The sequence below is a fragment of the Varroa destructor genome, unplaced genomic scaffold (assembly GCF_002443255.2).
Source record: "Varroa destructor unplaced genomic scaffold, Vdes_3.0 BEIS01000003.1, whole genome shotgun sequence".
In the NCBI taxonomy this organism is placed as follows: domain Eukaryota; kingdom Metazoa; phylum Arthropoda; class Arachnida; order Mesostigmata; family Varroidae; genus Varroa; species Varroa destructor.
The window spans coordinates 34,804,760-34,828,622 of NW_019211456.1; the positions used below are offsets into that span (position 1 = coordinate 34,804,760).

Consider the following 23,863-nt stretch of genomic DNA (forward strand, 5'->3'; position numbering starts at 1 on the left):
CAAAGGTTCTACCTTAAACGTTCGTAGCAAAAATATTTCAACATAGGACATAATGAACTTATAAACACATTTACGTATCCTATATTCTAGAGCCGGTAAATTATCAAGCATGTTCTTTGCTTCGTACAAATTTAAATCGTTTTACTATTATATTAAACACAAAATGTATCATTTTAAACCACTGACGGTCCGATAGTTAAATTAAATGAATTATAAACAAATTGTTTATAAAACATAATCTGATACGAGAAGCCTTCTTCAACTGTTGTCTTATTGAATATATTAAATACGTGTTTAGTACGTCAAATACGTCGCATAAAAATTTTCTATGTCGTTCACAGGTGGAGGTACGACTCGAGGCCAGCTAGGAGCAAAGCTAGACAGCGCTTGGAAACATGCCAGATTGCTTATGTCATATCGTGTACAATATCGTTACTTGTTTGATAATAGGTATGTTCGGAACAGTTAAGTCAGTAATCTATGTGGTAGTACACGCGGATAATTAGTACTATACAAAAAATATGGTGACTGGAAGAGGCTGTATCGTCTTCAAGCCACCTGGCATCCCAAATTTTCAATAGCAAAAAAGCTGCAGTTTTTCTAGCATGCGCTCGATACGAAGTCCAAAGTCTCATAACTATCCAAACCTGCGCTAAGTACTTGATTTGCGCTGAGCGCAGAAATTAAAATTTCAACTTCGTAAAAAAGCAATAAAAGTTAAAATGCATAGTTACTCGTATTGGATGGAAACCTTAAACACTCTAGCGGCTAAATGTTCTTTTCTTTCCAGGGACACTGCCATGTCCCGCAAAGACCAAACATGGATTCAGTTGAAAGCTAAAGTATATCAAGCATGGGATGTCTTAAATTTGACCCACATGACAATTTGGCTAACAGTCCCACAAAAGTGTCCCCTAACCTTATTACTAATATAACAATACCCTTATACTATTTTTATCTCTTTCCTAATGATCGTATAGATCGATAGAAGAGGAAATTTTTTCGCAGTGATTACGTTATTCTTCTATCCAAAAACGACCAAACTTCATATTCTGCAAACTAGATCATTTGATACCCTGAAGAATCCCTGGAGAAAAAAACTTTTTCCATTGCTTCGAGGGTGTCACTGCGTTTGAGGACGCACCGAATGTTTCGGTAGTATTGGCGTTATTCCTATGATCGCAAAGATAAAGACACAATCTAAGTGGTTTATTTCGACACCATATCTAATTAAGGGTTTTCGCCTGTATATCTAGTAAGTGTATGTAATATTATAACAAATATATAATACATTCAGATAGACAGGACCGCTGAATATTTGAAATAGAAAATGGCGGATACATCAAAAAATGCATGAGGTACAAATATTTGCGTGTTGATTGAGTCAATAAAGAAAACCTGTACGTTCATCTATGATAGGCGTATCGTTGTTTTAGATATAGTAGGTTTGCTAACATGTAAAGTTAATCAGAACTTGAACTGTTCACCGTCTCTTTATATGTTATATTGTGCCTTTCCTTATTTTTGTCCTGTCTATTTCTAATGTATGTCTCGTTATAGAACGACGCTGAAACGATTTATAATACGAAACTAATTTGCATCGTTTGGTTTAGCATTGGCCCTATTACATGCTATAAACGGATTTTTCCCCTTTTATATCGATGATACGGGCCACACCGCGATCGAATACTCTCGGAAATGTTCTACTGAAGGATGTATTTACTAAGCTTTGTGTGTGCAATGAAATTATTAAAAACACCTCATCAGCAAATGTTTTGACGAATAGCCAGCCTGTTGCGGTCCTGGATGGTTCTCAGCACGAAAAATGACTCAATTTCAAAATATAGATCTTTGCAGCACTGGCGTCTTCGCTTTCTTGAGTCGAAGTACATGCCCATTTAGATTTCTCGCTCGAGGTGCATTTAACAACTTGTGTTTTTCGCTCCTTTTATTTCCTATATTTGTAAATCATCAACTAAACTGTATTGTAGCTCAAAGTGTTAGTAAGGTCGATGGCCTGCTTTTCATGGTAGCGTGTGAAAGGGTAATCATTTTTATTTAAAATTCTACTATGCATTTAAAGGTAATTGCAAAGGCCTTTTTTTAGATGCACAGATAACACCAAAATGCCATATTTTTTTAATGTCCTGTTCAATTTTTTTTGGTTATAATAATTCCATTAAAGAACCCTGTACGTTGTAATTAGTTTAGCGCCATTAAAATATATATTACAAACCTGCGGGACGATTTGGTGCCTAAACGGCGAAATCGCTATAGAAATACTACGAATTGTTCTTTTGGCGTCAAGGTACGGCGCACGGAATTCAGATCCTAAAGGATTCGTAAGTAAATGAAATCTCTATACGCTGGAGTAACGATAATATGCTTTCCGATACGTCCACCTCTTGCACACGTCATTCATCAGGCCGGATTTAACGTATTCCTGTATCAATCCTTTCAAAACAAAGCAAATATATATAAATCGAAGAAAAATAGCGCCATTGGTAAAAGTTAGAATCTGTAAATCGAGATTTTCTATAATAGAAAGGAGACAAGAAGCATCGTACGTAACGTACACGGATTAAACAAGTAAGCTTCGTTCGATTATACGATAGCGAGAGGCACAACAAACGTTTGAACTCTGCTGAAAATAGATTCCATTACGTTTTATTGCCGTTATTAAGAGTCTAACCGGAGTGGATCTTGGTGGACTTAATTAGAATTTGTTCGACGCACAACCATACAAGCATCCATTGATTTCACTAATAGTAATAATACCATGTTTTCCTCTGTATCTTGTCTTGGTCCTGATTATCGGTATATAGCAACAGTTTTTTTTAACGCTGCTATTCAAATTACTGCGCCAGTGTGCCCACGTAAGTGGTCGTGCTTTATCCATGTCTTTATCCATTCTCACATCTTCGACATTCTAGTATGGTACATGTTTTCATTATTTAAAAGCGTGCCAGGTCGTCCTCTTGTCGTTAGATGATGAGTCGTGGAAGCAGGCATGTTCTACTGAACCCAAGCAATACGACATGAAAGCTGTCCAGTTTACCGCAGCAGACATTTTGTTACCCGCAAACATAGACCATCCTGGAAACTAATTCAAAATAGGTCTAATTTCTGGTTTACGGAAAGCTATACCACAAACAAATAACCCTTCATCATTTTAACGTATCATTACTGTCGTCCTGGCACCCTGTGACATTTTTTACGACAAACAAAAAGTTGGTCATTTTTGGATTGTTCGCCGCGTTAAGATCTATTCAGTATGAGGAATAAAATATTTTTAATAACACTTAACCATTAGGCATACAGATATTTTGTTGTTTACACATAAACATTTATATGAAATTTGCTTAAGCACGTTTAATAATAAGAACCGTGAATTGTTGGCCTGTCATTGGTAGCTGTGTCCTGTTGCAAGTCTACGTATAATCGGTTGATTATAACAACCTCATAACAGAACGCCAGGTTGTTAGAAGCGCTGTCCGAGCGATGCAATGGCAGGCCATTCTAATTAAGGTGTCACTCCGAAGGTTTAGGTCGCAGTTGACCAAAACAGGCACGACAGCATAGGTTTTGCCGCAAACACACGTTGCACCACCTGTTTTATGTTGTCTATTTATACTGATATCTAATGCCAAAATACAGCTGACTACCTTCAATCTAATAGGCTTTATTAAGCAAGAATTCTATATTAGAAAATTAGAAATTATACGTTGTATATGTAAACCTGTGCGTCATAAAATCGTTAAAATCTTGAAGACCATGCAAAGTAATATTGAAGTGTTATAGTATAATTATCATTGGCCTGCTTTATTTTTTGGAGCACGATGTCAGTGAGCAATTGTAGAAAAATATCGAAATAACTATGTTATTTTCATTATAAATTCAGCTATTTTTTAAACAATTTTTTGTAATATCACTTCTTCTAAGGGACTACCTGTCGGTTGAAAGTAAAAGAACTTCGGGCTCGTACCTAAGATCTTACTTGATTTTGCCAAAACGGATTATATGATGTTAACATCTAATCTTTTTTAATGTGTTAAAAAATGGTCAGGTTCTAATCTTTTGTTCTAACATTTGTTACCCTAACTATAGCTCGCGATCTGATTCAATCAGCAGTACAAGCTGAATTGTATACATTTCCATAGCTTCTAAATTTCGTCGCGAGACGAGCAGGAATAAAAAGCATAATTCCGATGATAGGGTCGTTTCTTGCCTACTGGGTGCTACAAGATACGTATACCTCGGAAAGACAAGGATCGTATCGGTAAGCAGACAGGCAATTGCCTCCATTTCCGTAGCGCACTGGAATGTCTGCATACTTATTTTCATTTATCTTACCTTTGTGTTCACCATCCAATAGATATACAGCTCTATTTCTTTACTTTGAACATGGGCCTCAGTGTTAGGGCCATAGAGCGTTAATGGTTCTGGGAAAACAACAAACTGTGATGGATGGCCGGTGCCTGATTTGAAGATTTTTTTCGGCTTTTCCGTGACTGTAGTCCATGATTTGTACGTGTGCGTTGTTACGCTGCCTTAATAGACTGCATCAAAGAAGCTGGGAGAAAACGACAGAAAGTCCATAAGGAACCTTTCTTGCCTATCATAGATGGTCCCTCTGCCCTTCTGCCGCAGGGTCATAACCTGAATAGGAAGACTGCAAAACCATAGGTTAACTATTCAGTCTAGAGCATACGATTTTTTAGTCAAATAAAGTATCGTATCCTTTTAACAGAAATATATTGTTATACTGCAAGAAAAAATAAAACGATACTTTAAAAGCAGAAATCGTTTTTGCATAAGAAGGTATTGCAATCAGGACGTGACATTCTATTTTAACGGGCAATCTTCAATAGTTTGCCAGATTTTTTAAATTAAGTGTTTTATTATTATTATTATTATTATTACAATTGCACTATTATTATAAATAGTTTATACAGAGTGTTCAGTATCTGTCTACCAGCTGTTCTTGATATTAAAAGTAAACCAGTTCTTTTAAAACCAAACGACAAGCCCATCGCGCCAGATATAGAGTCGTGTCGATACGAGCGAAGATTAGCAATTGCCCAGTACCTTAGAGCTCGACGAAATTTCACCGAGATTATAAACTTCCTTGGTTTCTCGAAATCGATGGCCTACATTATTGTAACCCCGTGCAGGCCTTTATAAAGCTAAGCGAAAAATCCACAACTGGGATTAGATTGAAGGGGCTAACTTATCCAAATGATGCAATAAACTGTTTGGCTGGTTTCAATACTTCGGTACAGAAATACTTGTGATCTTTTATACTTGCATATTCCTTCGTGTGTACCTTGGGCTCTCTTCGGCCCTATCAGCTGAAAAATTAAGTACGCAGCTTTTTTTACATAGAGCATTTTTGAGCAGAACTTCAACAAGTCTATGCGCACCAGTATTGTTTCACTTTGGCTTACTTCAAGAAGTTACTCACGAGTTCCGCGAAATTATTTTTAAATATGACTTGTGTTACTTTTAGGCTCGGAATTAAGGTCGTGATTGCAACAAATTCCAGTTGCATACCAGTAATGATGTCCTTTACCGTACATGCAAACAACTCTATTGAAGGATCATGTTTTCGTTTAAACGCAGCTAGTGAACGACCTATTAGTTTTATCCTTTCTTTTGAACACCTATAGTTAGGTAGCTTAATAATTAACTTATCCCGACGTCAACCTACTAGGCGAAAGCTAGAATCAATAGGCTAAGCGGACAAACCATTCATGTTTGGATACAGATAAATTCAATACATTATTCAATCTAGCAAAAATGCTGTAGTAACAAGGTACGAAAGGACATTTTGTCGTTTGCTCTTTGCCCTGACACTTTAGGTGTTGACTGTAAGGACACGTGATATAGAAACGAAACGGGTTCGTTTCAGAACCCGTTAATCGAACTCTAAAATAAGACGATATGTGGGCAAATTTGGGCCGGGCCAAATATTGACCGGATATTTCAAGATGAAGCTATTTTAGAACAGTGTGATATTCCGCAACACTTTGTTTTGTATTTGAGATGCCCTTGTACTTTTTAAGATCTCAGGCTTTTTGAGATCAGGGCTTTTAGCAGGCGAGCTGTAGCAAGCCATGGAAAATCAAAAAAAAATTAAGCACCCCAAAATATTCGGTCTTGGATATTTTACACTGGATTTTATATTGGATATTATATACACATATTGCCGTGTAAATTTTTATGCGGTGAGGACTCTACTACTAGAAAAACTACAAGCCATTGATTAAAAAAATTCTGAGGAAGAAACTTTGCACTCGAAAGTAGGTCTCGTAAAAAAACACTCTTTGCAGCTGAATGACGAAGAGTTTAGAGTTATGATGAAAGCGGAGCCAAGTTTCATGGGTATAGGCACTCAGGTTTAGTGCATGTAAAAATACCATGTTTCTTCACCTCGATTAATATTTAGCACAAAATACGGATGAAATTTGGTCGATCGCGCTCTTTGGCGTTGTTTCAGTAAACCTCCTATCTGAACTTTTTTGGATGACGTCGGATCGCCGAGTCGTTGATTGCCTTACGTTTGCAATCAGCAGTGGTGAAATCCCACCCTGCAATAATCGCATTAACGTTAGACTAGTAAAGACGGCAATAATTTACAGTACATAAAACTTGTACGGCCGGTTTGACCTTCCCAAAACTCAATTACGATACGGGTTTGTTCAATACGAGAAATCAATTTTGAAAACTCGCATAAGTAGCGTTCTGTATAGTGGGCTCAATTTCGAAGAACACTAGCAATGCAGGGGCAACGGAGTTTTTTTCTCAATGAAATGGTAAGTATGATTTTTTTCTTGTAATATTTGGAAACCTTTGCGGCCCATCTTTTACTTGTTCATTATATCGCAGCTTGCCTCAATTAAAAAAGCAGGCACAAAAACAATATTTGTAAGCTGAATTTTCGGGTCACTAAAATGTCGTGTATGAATCCTATAAAGTGAGAAGATGACTACTTAAAATTTTGAGCTGAGTTCACACTTTCTAGTGTCGAAACCAATGGAAAAAAAGCCGAGGAATGCATCGGACTCGTTGTTTTTGCGGCGGTACAATGATTGGAGAACGTAGATAATAGATGATGAAGTGCGTCGGTGGCAATTAGAAATCCTTTCGGGAACCAATACGCCTTACTTAGGCACAGCCAAGAAAGCTGCAGAGCAAGTTTCTTCTTACTTTCCGACCAGCTGTGCGGTATTTACACTTTCTATCTAGAATGTCCGTAATTGAAAATAAGGTCTTAATCATGAATATGTTGAAAGCAAAAGAGTCACAATTTGAGGAGCATTTTGAGATTTGTAGGAAACTAATTCTGTCTTGCCAGCACAAATAGCCAGAACCTTAGACACATAGGCCCGGCTCAGGACGCATTGTTTTATTTATGTGGTTATTACATATGGTAATATGCATAAGTAGCTCGTTCCAAAAAATGAAATTAAGGTTTGGGACAAAAATTGAGCACGTATCGGCATGATAAATAAAAAAAAATGCAAAACTGATTTCTTGCTTTGTATGGAACGCAGCACTAAGAGGAAGGCGTTTTATCAGCAATATTTGTCCTATTTATTCAGTACCGGTATCAATCCATGCTACTCCAGCTGATCGCGCAGACCTGGGTGATCAGCTGAAGCTCTTATCTGAAGATCTTCAGACAAACGCCAAATCTTCGATTGCTTCTGAAAACAATTGAGATAGATACATGATTGGGGTGGTCTATTATTATGAGGTATTATTGAATATTAGCAATTTATTAATAGCCCAGGCTCCAAGCTTACCTATGGACGCCAATGTCGACCAAGGCTGTCGGACAATCTGAAACTGCAAATCGCCGTAAAGACTGAGAATTTCTGCAGATCATTTGATGTTCTGTTTTGACTCGTCATGCGATTGGACCGTTTAATGCAAGGAAGCGCAGTGAATCGCTTGTTCCTTTCGCAAATAAGCATTAATGATTTTGAAATTATTCCGAAGTAAATGAGTTGCCGACGCAGGAACGCTTGGTCACAAAAACTGTCGGAACGTTGTGCGGCTGGCGGAAGTTTATCAAAGGACCTACAGTAAGACTGATTTATGGTATATATACGAAGCTGACGTTCTCCACAAGAAGGGTATATAGCTGGAACTATTAAAAACATTTTTCTTACTTAAAATACGTTACAATTTCTGGCCCTGGAATTTTTTTGGACATCACTGCGTGAGCTGTGAGGCGCACGCAGTACACGTAATCACACAGCTCTCAAACACAACCCTTCCCTGTGGATAATGTTTAGATTCGACTTACGCAAGACTGGCGAATGATACCATTCTTCCTACCGGCTCAGCCATCACCGGGGCAATTATGAACCTACCAAAAACCATTATGCTGGTTCAGCTAGAACTCGTGCCGAATTTTGTGCCTGGTAGTACCGGTAAGGATTGCCCTGGACGACTAACTCGCAGCATGAAACAAATTATGATATGCTCAGCTTCGAACCCAAACGAACATGTGTCCCTAATTTCAGCAAACAAACAAACACACTAATACTGCGCTATTACAAGGCATTGATAGAAATTGCTAAAAGTCGTCCTACGGTGGTTTCCTCCTATCGATATGCATACATGCAGGTTATGTTAGCATCAGCTTGTTTCAGTATGTGCCAGCTTCAATGCCTGGAAGGTTTGCAATAATGTTTTATAATCGTTTACATTCAGAACGGTTAGGTGAGCAAATACATGGGCAAAGCAGTTGATTTGTTTGAGAATTGGCTCCGCATAGATGAACCAGGCTACCTTTCATGAAAGTTTCGTATCCCAATAAGCATCTTTTATCAGGAAATGATTGACGAACTAAAAAACCATGAACTCACCTGATTAACACCTTCAACGCCGTTGTTGGACCCGCTAATTCGAATCCTTTTGTCACTGTTAAGGAGCTACTTATGCAACGCTCAATAGCATTCACGGAAGTTACGTGGTCTTTAAAATAACGTACGCAAAGTGCCTCGTTTGCCTTCTTGTGTCCTTCTGCTATCGATTTCATTCAGTCGCCACCTTTGTCAGCCCTACTTTAGATATCTAAAACTTCTTGGTTCAAACTTTGCTTGTTAGATGCCGTCACTTTATATATGCGTGGGTCACATCATTTATCACGTTTCAACACGTAGCTAAAATCATATGTCATATTAGTGTGGCATTTGCTTCCCTGACAGTTTCACCTGACGTTCATGCAGCCTTGTAATGCGGACCAGATAAAAATAGCACATAAGATAAAGTAACAATTAGGGTAAAAATATGATGTGCAATTTAAAGTCGTATATGTATTTTTATATTTCTTAGAGTTCCAAAGGTATCTCACGAGGTCTCCACGGTTCTTCGAAAACTATAAGTCAAAGGGCGAGCTCGAACCGACTTTGTTGTACAGCGATGTTCGAAGCAATCTTTTTTTGTTTGAATTTTAGACGTGAACTCTCAAGTGACAAAATTGACAGTACGCGCTGTTATTCTGCTAGCAAATGCTACTATGTTTACAATATGGCCGAACAGTAAAGCGACGACATAGGTAGACGAGCTTGATATCATTATATTCCCATGTGCCGTATGCGTTCAACTACGTCTATAACGGGCTGGCACAAAACTAATCAGCGATTCCAGCTAAGCGGTCGGTAGTGCACTCCGCACTCCTTCTCAATGGACGAAGCAGAGCTAAAGTGCTTAAATAATTTTTTCTTTATCTATTTATTTGGAAAAATATGTGCTAATATATTTATGCACGAATAGGACATACGGAGCTAACATTGTATGTATTCGGTAAGGCTTAAGTGCCAGACCCACCTATTTGCGGACAGATGAAACCGTACTCTTCACATCTAGCGCATGATAACACCCATTAAATTATTATTGTTATTATTATTCTCGTCACTATTTCGGAGACCTGGAACCGTTTTGAATAATTGATTGCGAGGTGCTTCTTTTTCTTTAATGTCCTTTCTGCCTCTTGACGCTTCTTTTCAAGTCTTTTCCTCCTATTTTTTAAAGTTTCCTTTTCGTGTAATAGCGCTGAAAAAATTCGTCCCTTTACTCTACCCTTTTACAGATTCTAGCATATGATCAACAGCATCCTCAACAGTGGTCAAAAGTATACCTCGCAATACTTGTCCACACCCTTTTCGAGGGGCTTCACATTTAAATACGACGTGCTGTACCCATCTGTTTTAGCTGGCTCGTATATGATGTACACAGGATACGCATATGATAGGTTGCCTGCTTTCTAAATTTACCGCGTATATTCGGTACTAACCGTGTCCAGCCACATTTGTTGTTTTTTGACATCTCGAGTTTTCTTTTACATAAATAGGTCTTTGGAATCACTTCTTTTAGGTATAGCGTCAATTATTTCAACTGGGAGCTTAACCCTGGTGGGTCCTGCTAGAACTATCTAGACTGCTCCAATACACCTAGAAAACAGCATGATGACGTTGCAGACACTTATTAACATTAATAATTCCTATTTTCGTTGCATTTTTGCCAACTCTGGGATTTGAAACAGGGCGGCAGCATGCTTATTATTTGTGGTTACCATGACAACACACTCAAAAAGGTGCGCTTTAACTGTCCAGGTCACGTCGCTTCATGTCCACCAAGTACCTGCGTGAAGTGGTAGGAGAGTTCGCCATCGTTATTGTTATAAGAAACCCGCAGGTCCTGGATGAGGGTCCAATTTCCTAGTCTAGCTACTGCTTTTGGTTGCGAGACTTTTTCGTGTAATTTCTGCATCGTTGTCGTCCAGGCCATGGACAGATCTGTGTTTTTCTCTGCATATGGTTCCGCTGTGTTTTCCGCCGGAAAATCGTAGGAAAGCATACTTGCGAATACAAGGACTGCTTTAGTGCAGACAGTTCTCGATGCTGTGACTATCCTAATTGATATTACTTTTTCTGCCGTAAGCCAGGCCTTCCTCTTGCCTCTGTTTATTTAGAGCAATATTTGCTCATATTGGGGCAGCACACAGAACTATAGATTTTGCCACCTATAAGATGTCCTCCGACTTTCAAGAGATCCCTCATTCTACGCGTAAGTTGCGCTAGCTTAATCAGATAGATTGGCTCGCTTTTCCCGGGCCACTTGAAGAAAGCTCCGATGGTTCTCTAGATGGTTAACAGCGATCAGTATTTATTGAAAGAAGTTTGGGCTTTTTCAGGGTCGATAAAGTCTATGGCTATTTTGAAAATCTATGTGTTTTGTTAATCGGCGAATTTATTACGGTGTTCACACAAGGAATGAGGATACAACTGAAGAGGGAAGCGAAGCACATCTAATAGAATAACTTGTATACATAGAAGTTTCCTTGTGATGTCTTTATGCTTGCAGCATATGAGATTCCCTCCTACTATATTTGTGAAGAGCTCGTACTGTTCGGCGCACAGAAGTTACTGCAGCGACCTGGCTCAAAAAAATATGGCTGAATAGGAAACTGTTTAGTTTATTCGGTGATTGGAGCTAGGCACGCCGTACGTAGAGAAGGAAAGGAAATCGCTGGGTCGCTTCGGGCGATACGATATAAGGCATTTTATGATATTGCTTTGTCTGGCGACCTCCACATTGCCTAGTGCTTGCCTCGATGGTCTTCAAACAGAATTTCTATAAATTTTTATTTTTTATTATTATTATTATTATTATACTTATCATGTTTATTGACCTACTTAAAAAGTTGTAGATAATAGACTAATAGTTATAAAAGGTGATTCAAACGTAAAACTGATGATAGGAGTATCAGTAAGTAGGCAAAAACTTCAAACATTGTCAAGGAATGAATCTTTCGAACTTTTACAGTTACAGCGTTGGAGAACGGAGCAATATCTGACCCCGTCGTCCTATAATGCTTTACTTGCGTGAACATAGGCAAAAAATGACACCTGCCGATATTCAGTATTCTTAAAGTGCCAAATTAAACAGTATGTATCAGGGGCATATAGGAAATGCCTAAATAGAAACACATTTAGGGACATTAAACAAACAAAAAAAAGAAAGTCGATTGCTAACTGTAGCCTACGTTATCATTAGCAAAAACGGTGGCGCTATAGTGCATAATTACCATGCCGCTTCATATGCCTGTTGGAGAGATTCTACATAAGTCTAAGAAGACCTTCCGTTACTAGACATTCTAGTAGAAATAAGTTTTTGATGCTGTACCAAAGAAGATGATTCCGAAGACCTCTTACACACGGATCGCTGCATTGAAACATATTATTATTTCAATAATTAGGTATATCGTATTGTTGTACCTCTTGCGGACTAACCTCTGCTAATGAAGAAGCATATGTTTCCCAGAGAAAAGTTTTTCCTCGAATTATAAACTTAAATGCACGACTAACAGGACGAATTGGCACCGTTAACTCAACTGTGATTATTTGTCCGTTCAAGAAGCTTTTTGGACGCCTTGATACACCTTATATAGTTTGACGGGTGTAAGGACGGTTAAACTAGGCGTCAGAAGGAAGAAAATATGATAAGCAGGGGTAAAATATCTTTACACACAAGGCAAAACGAGTGTAATATAATTATTTACCATAAACATTTATCTATAAGACTTGTTCTGGTATTTATTTTTGATAAATCTCTCAAATTTCCTATAATTTTCATGGTTATGGAAATTCCAACGAAATTGTTGCGATCTTCAGCAAAGGTCTGGATAGACAAGATTGAATCCTTAATACAAAAACACCAGACCCTTACCGTATGCATACTAGATTAGAAGTGCAATTTCACAGCAGCCATAATTTGTTTTTCCTATACATAAGTACAGTTTGTTTTAATGGTCTTGTCATTTACTATGTCAATTTAGTAAAATATTGTACTCTCGTTTTTAAACGTTTTCGCCATTTCTTCGATAGTAGCAGTTTCCGATCTTCGAATATATCTTTAGTGATCCGCTTTAAATTTCGGGTTCTGATCTGGCAGTGCGAGGGTGGTACTATGAAATGGGGTGAGCGCCATGTTTTTAGATCAAACTTCTCTCTTTGTTTTCAATGCAAATTGATGCTGCTTACAAGCGTTTCTGCGATATTTCCGTATTCAGAATCGAGAAAATTTTTCGAGTAAGCGCGCGGTGAATCCTACCACAGAAGGCTGTGGTAGATCACTTTATTACATTCTAGGGCAGAGCGTTCGTATCCTATCGAGCAGGCCAACAATCTTCCTTCATGTGTATGTTTATATTGTCTAACTGATAACACCATCACTACCGTTATAGGGCAAGTATAGCGGACGCGTGTAGACGCAACTAGGCGTCTACATACTATATTTTTCCTCGTCTTCAATTTAGTTCGTTAATAGATATTTATAAATTGGGTGGGCAATACGTCAAAGAGCAGCTAAACGGGACGTATGCTTACTTGTGCTCATACTGAGTTTAACGGAGCCAGTATTAGAATTGATAAATGTATGGCGCTATAGGATTAAGTGAAACAGAACATAAATCCACTCGATCCAAATGTGTAATTTAGCTGAGTAAGTTCAACTAGTAACGTTTTGAGAACCCCTCTCGTTTTCCGCTTTTAGTATTAACTTGTCATATATAGAGCGCTTTATCCGTCAGCTTGATATTCGTATCGTCTGCTAGTCAAAAGAACGCAAGTATTGGCTCAGCCGATCAACACACAATTGATTGTGTTATAAAGGTAGCACAATAATGGCCGCAGTTATGTGCCGAAGTTCTCGTGCCCACCAGAGATTTCGTCAAATAGTAAATAGAATCGTCGATAATAGCATCTTTGTGAAATTCCCTTCTTCTCCAGTGTCCTGTCTCTGTGCCTACTGCAGAAAAAGATAAACTTGTTCGCTAACTCCGAACGTACCGGGTGCCGCAATGTGCGTAGAACGGTGAAGTGTCCTTTGCCTGTTACCATTACGATAGCTTTTTAAATTCATTCATGTTTATTTAGTACTGATTAGATAACGCACCAAAAAGACATTTCAGGCATTTACTAGCTGATCTAGTCACTGGTTGTGTCAGAATGTTGTTTGGTACAATTAATATCAGTCGAATAGTAAATAATATTTGACGGCCTTCCATGTTCTGAGCGTTTTTACCTGTTTTCAGCCCGTGACGAAGTGTACACACTCGCCATATTTGACAATCTAAAGTAAACGCCTAAAAAAGCAACAGGTAATACACAGACAAAACTCGTGCCAAGACAGCAGTGCCACCATGCTCAACGGCAGTACCGAATGTAAAGTTTAAAATATATATTTTAGCGAACCTAAACTACTGGCTAGATTTTATTATAATTTTATTCAAGATTACTTCTTAACATCCGTGAAAGATACGATGTCAATAAAGCGTTTACTTTATTCTTTTCTGTTGATTTTTATGCTGTTTTCCAATCAACGCTCATCCAGGCGTCGCTGCGAGAGTTGCTTATCCGTTTCGCTAGGCACTTAAAAGATGTCATCTCGATGCTTCGCGACCGACCCGCTTGCTAAGTTGCCTTGCGTCCTGTCAAGCGCGCACTATGGCTTCTCGATCCTCGAAGCCTTCCTTTGAAGCTTCACAGTGGCTTCTCGGATGTTAGGGTGCTTCCGTTCGCTGCAATCATTTCCTTCTCGATTCGGCACTCAATGCGGTCGGCTTTTTCAACAGACAAAGATCATTTTGTCTTTATCATCATGTTCTTTTTTCGTTTCGGGCAAGGTCTAGCGTCAGCGTTGTCTGATGGTGACGAATATTGTCCCATGTTTCTTTGCCTTGTTTCATCTGCTTTTTAAAGGTACTTTAGGTATTTCGAAAAATAGTAGAAAACTGGACGTCATGAAGCTCCATTCGCCAAACCACTATGGATATTCTATATGTAATGGTTGGTGAGAACTCATAGCCCGCGTAGCGTCCGTGAGGTATGAGGTCGGTCGGAGAGTAATTTCATTCTTTCAGCTTACCCTACAGGTTGTGCTAACTTTTGGGAGGAGATTAACCTCGCTTACTTGAGTTTTTGTGGGCTTCGTCCACTATTTTACTACACAGATGCTTCGGATAATAAACGAAGCACTCATGGAGGCAGTCGCTCGATAGACTCATTTTTGGACTTCTTTCTTTTATTCTGTATCGTTTATGCCATTATACTCCGATATAACAAGGTCTGGGTCATAAACCAGGCTTAAAATAACTTCCGTCCAGACTTTTCAGGTTACCAAAGGTCATACATAGAGCAGAGTGTGGTCATTCAATAGAATCGGCGTCCGCAAGCCTTTCCATCTCCATTTTCAACTAAGTTTAATGGGGCGAATCAAGCTGCGATCGACATTTACGATGTTTTTCCGGATCTTACAGTAAAGCGATTTTTTTAGGCCCCACCAGATCCTAGAAGTTGTCCATGTTCAGGCTTATAAATAGATGTTTCGAGTTTTGTACCGGGTATTGCTTCAGAAAGATGTCAAACCTTATCGGAAATTTGACTGCCTTTTGTTACACTAAAAGATTAAAGCAAAAATCTTTCTCGTTCCCAATTACCTGTAAAATGTGTTTTTTTTTTTCTATTGTGCAAACAAGTATTTGCATATTATCAAGTTGCAGACTACGGCACTTCCATCAAGAACCCACCTGTAATTGTTACCTGTAATGTACTAACTAGTGCGCGCAAACTATTCGTGGCAACCATGACATCAGCTTCTACCTGCGAAGAGGAATCTTGATTCATTTTTATTACTTCCGCAAAATGCGATAGGGCCTTCAACTCCTATACTACTTGTCCAACCAATGCAAATTACGGTTACCTATATCTATAAACAGTATACGTATAATAAAAGCATATGTAAATTTCTAAAAACGCTGAGAATATCCTATTAGAATAAAATACATATTAGAGGTACATTGGTTACTTGTTAACACAAAGCGTTGATGCATCAAAAAATGTTAATGCAAACATATTTTTAGTTATTAATTATAAATGTGCCCCCGGAAAGGGAGTCAGGTCTAAATCCTTCCATTTTAGAGGACAAGTATACCTGTTCATTTCTATTTCGTAAATTGACAAGCTTCTGTGTTGCAAGACTGACTTACCACGCTATCCTCCAGACGTTTCGCATCGCTTCTTATGTTATCTACTTTATTGGAAAGGCTTCTTTATTATATATTTATGATAAATCAATGCAGGATGCATGACTTTCGTAAATTAAAACAGCCCGAACGTTTATATTGAATGATCAAATGAATCTCAAGAAGTAGTAGTAGACGAGTCTTTAATAGGCACCTATCCATCTTCAATAATTCCTAAAATTTCAAATTTGAGTATCACGTGCTGGACGGCTGTTACGAAGTCGCACGGTTCCGTTTATCCTACAGCGCTACCGCTAAGTTGCACCGTGCCGATTGTGGCTACCTCTTTATCGGACAAGGCTTGCTTTGTAGAGCTTAACGCTATGCGCCAATACGAATGGCAACGGGTACCTGCTGGCGAGCTTCAAGAATACTATCCGCGGCTGCAGCTCGCGTATGACAAGTTTTATATTCGTGCAGACTAAACAGATCTTTCGCTCTCTTTGTCGCCAGCTGACGTTCGCTCACATCGCCCTTTGTCGTCCTTCTCTTCGCGCCAGGACAAACCATTAGTGTTGTCAAGCGTGTATAGCGCTCATTTGAGTGCCTCTCAGACTTTTTACCGACTTACAAACACAGCATTATTCCCCGAGTTCAAAAACATTTTGGACATTATAGCATTTGCCTGCGAGCTACGTGCAACAGGGAAGCTATAACGTGCATGACACGTCATGACGTCAATCACTGCTAGAAGGCAGGCGCGGATTCTTATGACGCGAGTCTTCACAAGAACAGCGTCGCCAGCCATTTATAATACTCGCGGTAGTTCCTATTAAGAAAACCGGCTAAACAGCGCCACCCGTAACGACAGCTGGGGCCATTTATTCGACTTGCTCCGATGTGCCAGCCAGGACGGCCAGTCAAGCAGATTGTTACAGAGCTAAGACAGCGATGCAGTACAGCAGGAGCTAAATAAAAAGACCATAGTCGGGGATGAATGAAACGGACTATTTGTAGCTATTCAGTATTATAAGGAACGGTTTTCAAGTATTTAGGTTGTGGCGTAAAGTTTGACGGAATTAGTCTTGTTCAACGGAACATTCCCATCGTCACCTACTCACGAGACTACTCGTCTGCTTTTTCCAACCCAGCTACTTCTGTTTTGATCTCAATCTCTCGGGAACAGATGGGGTATCGAATGCGAAATCCAAGACAGCTCCTTCACTACCTAAATGTTTTTCTTGTCAATGAGAGTTTGGGTATAGTATTACCTAACAATTAATTGTTGAATGTTATAGCAGTAACGAGTGTGGCTCACAAAGAGAAAGGCTCTACATTTACTTATAGAACACACTTTGCGTTCTGATCTATTATTGGGTGCCTAAAGAAAATTGGTCCTGTAATTGGTAATCAAATCTAACTGCAAATCCATATCAATAATCTCAATCGAAATTCAGCTAAATTCTAGTGCTAGGGCAAAATGTTTGTTAGGAAGAAAACTGACAGACACGAATATGTTATGAGAACTAAGAGTCTGACTCCCATAGAGGGCCGAAGCCATATATTTTTCGTCTGGCGACAGCACTCATGCTACGGCCATATAACAAAGTGCTTTCAACCTGTTGTAAGATCAAGCTAACGACAGCCGCCTGAAAATATCCACAATAAACTGGATAATCCGAAGAGTATATACATATATATCTTCTTATATTTCGACTGCTATTTATCTAAGGTCGGGAAGACGTCCTTCTCATAAATAAGTCACATTCGAAGGGCAGCCAGCAGAACCTTCATTTTGATCTAGTTATTAGCTTTCTCAAGCTATTGGTTGACCTCAACAGTTGGATAGGCATGTTTTTGAAAACAGTAGTACAACTTGTAGCTCGAAAAAGGTCTTGGCTTTCAGGCTATATCAGCTAAAAGTAAATAGTTGTTTACGGGTCATTTAGTAGAAACTTGCTGACCAAAAATATCGGTGACAGATGGAGCACTATATATGTATGCGTAACGTGCTCACTATTCTGGGCATTGTCGGCAGAGGTCCTTCTGAGCAGTGAACTCAAATAAGCTACTTTATATTGTTATGTAGGAATTTTATTAAGCTTCACAATAAAACTAGGAGATCATTGCTAAAACTTTCATATAATCCATCTAGTAAGGTAAGAAAAATCATCTAATAGTTGCCCCCAGAAACTGTTGTCGACATTTTTCTCGTACGTTGCTGGTAAAAAGTCCTAACGTGTTATTTATCGCACATTACCTTGTGCCTGCGATCCGTTGAGAAATGTTAGGCTGTAGAAAACGCATTGATCTTTAAACCCGAACTAAAGTAAGTATACTTTCTTTTGTTCGAAAATAAGACGGAACTAAATATGTGCCATTTTTGATCGATAATTTTCTTTGATTTTCAGTAAAACACCATAATCCCAACATTAAAACGAAATTCTACGCCTTCTAGATGAAAAATTGAGTAAAAATCATTTTTGCACTTCTCCATTGAGACTAAATTAACATCACTGAGGCCAAATTAAAGACAAAGGCAAAAGGAGACGTTCGTCTCATAGTGTAAGGTCCGGGCTGTATGACGGAGGCGTTGAAATTTTCCATTCAAGTCGTCGGGTAGCTGAAGATAAACTTACATGTCTGGTATTGTCATGATGAGGGACGACACTTTTTTCTGCCTACCAGTTCCGATCTATTTTCTTCAGTGACTTGTTGCACACTTAGTATTTGTTGATAGTAGGGGTCCGAGCCAATCGTTCTGCTAGACAGCAGCGACTCCTAGTCTCCAACCCCACCAAACACATAACATCTGCGTCATTGGCGTCAGTTTGAGCTTCGCGACAGATTATGGAGTACATTTTTTTGTTTTTATAACTTTGCACATTATTTACGTATGTGATTTATGTTTCGTCACATGTGATCAACACCTCGTTGCATTTTGGTACAGTTTCGTAGATGGAAAAAAAACACTATCGAGTAGATCCTTTTGCCCCAATTTGTGTGGCATCCAAATACTGAGCTCTTTCGTAGCGAGCTTTGTTCAAATGCCTTAAAACTATTTGGTAATGAATGCATAGTTCTTTCTTTTTGGCGATATTGCGGTTACTCAATTATCGATCCGCGCTCAACTTTTGCATACAGTTTGATGCGATAATGCATACTGACTGCAAACAGCACAAATTCTTTTGAACAATTCTTTTGACTTTATCGTAATAAAATTTTAAAATAAAGCCCTATCTTGCGGAAATTTATTCTATCTATCTTCGAGGAGTTCGATTTCAAGTCTAAACATTCTAAATAATTTAGCAGAGTTAGTACTCCTAATTCTCCACTTTCAAATGAGATACGTGACTTTAAACACATTTAGCTAGAAACATGGTTATAACTTTTCCATTTTTATATTTTGACGAATGAAAAAGCATCAATTCCCATCAGCCTCAAGGAACCCATGCGTAAGCTGGAAAATAATATGAACTTGAAAGGCACAAAGCGCTTCTGGTTTCTGAGAGAACACATGGCCCTAAGCAAAACAATAGCTACACCATGTTCTCAGCGGGCGATTTTCGAAGATTTGTGGCATAACGATGGTACTTGTCGACCCACTGGAAACTCACCCAAATGTCTGGTGACAGGTTTTTAATCTCTGTCGCTGTAATAGTTTAGAGGATAGCGTTTTTGTCTGGTTCTATTAGGAACACGCAGTACTGCCCGATCCGGATCTTGACGTATTATAGGCACCTTATTGCGCGCTCGGAGCCAGCAGTCTGACGGAATGCTAAATATCGATGCCAAACGTGTAAAACTCAAAAAATAACATATGTGTAATGTCTAATTCGATGGTCAAGTGGACAGCACCGTACGATACGCTGGTCTTCTCTGGATCGGAACAAACATCGGATAAGTCATCTTCAACCCGAATTCAACTTGAAATTAAAGAAAAATGAAAGACCAAACCTGTTTCTGGCGGATACGATCTTAGGGATATCGATGGATAGTATAATAATTTACCAAACGTTGCGTAGCAGAGAGTAGTATTATAGGAAAATTTATAGTATAAATAAAATAATGCTAGAACTTACCCGAATAATAATAACAGAGAATAATGCTAGAAGAACGAATCGAAAAAAATGCAAAGGTGGCGTAGGTAGGGTCATGTCGTCCGATTGTTCTTTTCTAACGGTCTATCAAAGTATCCGATTCTAAAACGATTGCAGCTTCTTTCACTAGACGCTATACGTACTGCGTAAAAGAGATTACAAACTGATTCTGAAACCATACGCGAACTCCTCAGCTAGCCATCACAGACTTTGACACGAAAGGTCTTTCAACTGGATCAACTTGACATTTAGTAGTCTGGTAGAACCCGCCGGACGAAGTAGGCGGTAGCGTAATGCCGGGGAACTGGTTCCAACGCTCGCAAACTGATGCGATCTAAAAATTTGCGAGTAAAAAAAATTATAACTCTTTCATTCTTTTAATTCCTTCAATTGTCCATACACCATTGTACCGGCCCCTAGCTATATCTATTCATGTTATGGTCAAGTCTGGTCTGTTTAATAGATTTCTAAAAATAAAACGTTGCTAAGGGTGAAATAGTTAGGATTCCTAGCGCCCATATCTCCAAATACGTTCCCATAGCAATTATGAACATACGGGAGGCTTCAAATTTTTACGTTGAGAAGTAGTTACTGTCGCGTATAGTTACCATGCTGTTTCATAGTTCGTTGAAAAAGCTCCAAATAATAAATCCAAGTTCAATTGACCAATCCTTCTAGTGGCGTCGAGCTTTTGATGCTATACCAAAGGTACGATTTCAAGGACATGTCCACACAGCGAAGATGGCTGCAAGTGCTAAAAAAAAAAACAACTAACGCTTTACTAACTAATGTTTAAAACTGACACAGGCAACAATATTCTAGTTACATTGTCTATTTGCACCTTCTCTCCGCGCGAAATAACGCTTTCGAAAAATAACCTTATTAAAGCTGATCACTTTCGTGTGATCTACATAAAATTTTTAGCTTACTAACGATAGGCCAGCTTCTGTAAATGGTTGAGCAATGTCCTAAACCAACCATAAATAGCTCCAAATCTGCATTTGCAAAAACAGGTTTGCAGACCAGTCGCTCAAGCCAATTTTTGATCAGCTTTCCGTCTGTTGGACTTCTTAGCGTCTATTTAGATAAGTGACGCACACTTTAACAAGTTTCTTTTTAGGCAACAGTTGCCGTGGTAGCAATCCTCAGAATTTAAAATACATCGAACTTAGGAAATATCTCTGTTCGTATAAGAGCTTATTTACTTTTAGTAGAATCGATGATAACTGATGAGAAAAAAAGCATCAAACAATTTGCTTCTCTATTTAAGCCCTCAATGTCTTTTACACTTTCCCGTTCTCTCCCCCTATGTAGTATCGCTGTTCTCAGAAATTTTCCAAGCTTTGCATGAGGATGAACTGATTCCCCCGACCCCTCTAAGCCCGCGGATGAGAAGCTCACTGAATCTCAATGCATTGTATGTTCATATCGGGTTTACACGTTCGATCTTCTCAAATAGTAATAGTCGTGACGTTTACTGAATTATAACAGAGTACACCTAAGAAATGGCTTGTTTTTTTATCGCTGTCCATTACGAACGTCCAGAATAGGGTATTATTACTCTAAAAATACTGAAAAAACAGCAATAGATATCGCGACCCTGCGTGTATATAAAATAGCCGTTTTTTTCAAGTTCGAAAAATACTGTATCTGTGCACTATAATCAAGCGTCGCGTACCGTACAAGCCTGATCTATAATCTCTATGCGTACATGTTCTCGCAACAAACGTTCAGGTCAATAATTTGCACCTACCTTTGAAATTATAGAACCGAAGCTATTTTAGAGGCAAGCGAAAGTATTGTTATTACTATTACTATAGAAAGGAGATGTATTGTTTTAGCTGACCTCTGATTTACTGTAAGAAAAGAATAGAACGCTTAAAGAGTAAGCTAAAAATAGTATTCAACCAGGAAGTGTACATATAACACTCAGACACGGTAATAACGGTATTCCATAATATGTACGTATGCAGCGCGCCTGCTATGTTATTTTTGTAGGATGTTGGCTTTGGATTTCAGTCTGTCTTTGGATTCCCGTTTTCTGCGCTGTTAATCCGCTTAATATTTTGCACGCTGACAGTTTAAAGAGCTTTTTCGACCCTACATCGACTTTGTGCAGCGACACACATGTTTTTAGGGCATTTAACGTTCAACGTAAAGGTTTTAAAGACAAAAACGTTCCGAAAAATTTTCTTTTTCGTTACTTTGTCAACATATCTCAAAACTACCCGGATTGCTCTCCACTTACTGAACCCCCTTTTGTATTCGGCTGATGATGTACATTTACCGCTTTTTTTCTGCTTCGACAAACATGTGATAATCTTGTCGATAAACGTTAAAAGAAATAAAATAATGCCATCAGTGAAGGGATTTTCGATTTTCTAGGCTCCTAAAACGTGCAGTAAATTGAACAGCAGCTCAACATCGTCAAACACAGCTATCTACTGAACCCCAATATCGATTCTAGTTTAGATAGGCCAATAAGAAAACGTTTGAAACAGAACTAACTAAATACGCGAGATTTATTCGAATCTAATTTATCTATTTTATATATATATATATATAAGGGTACTAGCCGATGTCAACCATCTGTTCAGCAGGCGAGTCAGATTGTTTCATCTTAGTTCCCTTTCTACAAATTTATTACGGTATTCTAAGAATAATTGAACTATTGAAATAATTGAACCTGTTACGGACACAAGGTTGTGTGGTTGCGGCCGTCTAACTGCTGCGAATTACGTTTGATTTTTCTGTCTTATTCAGGTGCAATCATCCCTAGCAGGATTTTGCATCATCACCATTATCGTGCTACCCTTAGGACGCTTGACAGATCGAGGATATCTACGTACGACGTGTATGTATGTGCAAAATGGAGGGAATATACCGCATGGAAATACACAAATAAAAATTTAGGTATAGATTATATAACTAAAAATAATTTTGTCGGCCGCGACTGTTCCTACAAAATGTCAAGCTGCTCTTTCTGTGTCCGCTAAACAGGCACCTAACCGACCTTACGTTATTAAAAAATGCTCTATGAGGGTGCCACACTGAAAGCCAGGCCGAGTGCATCGACTGGCTCTTGTTAATGAAACTGAATTCAAATCTAGGTAAGACTGTTCATCAAAATAAAGCAAAGTTATTACGCTGTCATGGACTAGGTGCCCGTTTATATATATTCTCAATTATATCTATATCTTAAGCTTAATTTGGTACAGACTAGGATAGCATAGAGGAAGTTCTATTCAGGCAGATTTTATAAACGCGTGCTGATCAAGTGGCCTGATATACTGCGTCGAAAAGATTCGGCCTTCTCCGCAATTGCATTTCCTTAGTAACCCAAGTCAGTTCTAGGGTTTATAGTTAAGGATATCACTCATGTATACAATTTACTTACTTATATAGAATTTGGAAGGGTGATTATCATTATATGGACGCAATTTTTTTGTTAGTTCACTCTTTGGCCCTCGTCGAGTGAACACGATATGTACGATACCTACAACATCATCTGCATATTCGTTCCTACATGTAGAATTGTGATACAGATGGTATATTGACAAATTGGCATGATAAGCGGTGCGTCCACTATGCGGTTCTTGAGCCACCGGCGCTTCTGTGTCTTCATTCCAAAGAGGTTTTAAAATACGAGAGAACAGTTTTAAAATATTTTTTGCCAGTGTCTGTATCTCAACTAAGCTAATGCGTTCGAGAATACGCAGTCTGA

The 23,863-nt window shown here is 38.7% G+C and overlaps 1 protein-coding gene and 1 long non-coding RNA gene across 5 annotated transcripts in view; one reads left to right on the forward strand and one right to left on the reverse strand.

Moving 5' to 3' along the window:
- Positions 1–22,979, forward strand: part of LOC111248146 (gonadotropin-releasing hormone receptor-like) — a 51,522-nt gene extending 28,543 nt beyond the window's left edge. For 2 of the 4 annotated variants that reach the window (XM_022799969.2, XM_022799970.2), the window contains one exon: positions 342–1,416. In XM_022799969.2, the coding sequence (XP_022655704.1) occupies positions 342–368 (27 nt within the window). In that variant the 3' untranslated portion in view covers positions 369–1,416. Of the gene's footprint in view, positions 1–341; positions 1,417–22,902 lie in introns of those variants that run through there. The other 2 variants (XR_015323892.1, XR_002672420.2) reach the window with 2 other exon arrangements.
- On the reverse strand, positions 7,590–11,072 carry LOC147756874 (uncharacterized). The gene is made up of 3 exons (XR_015323873.1): positions 9,844–11,072; positions 8,880–9,243; positions 7,590–7,709 (listed from the first exon to the last, which is right to left on the reverse strand). It is a non-coding gene; the product is annotated as an uncharacterized LOC147756874 (long non-coding RNA).
- Positions 22,980–23,863: the final 884 nt, after the last annotated feature.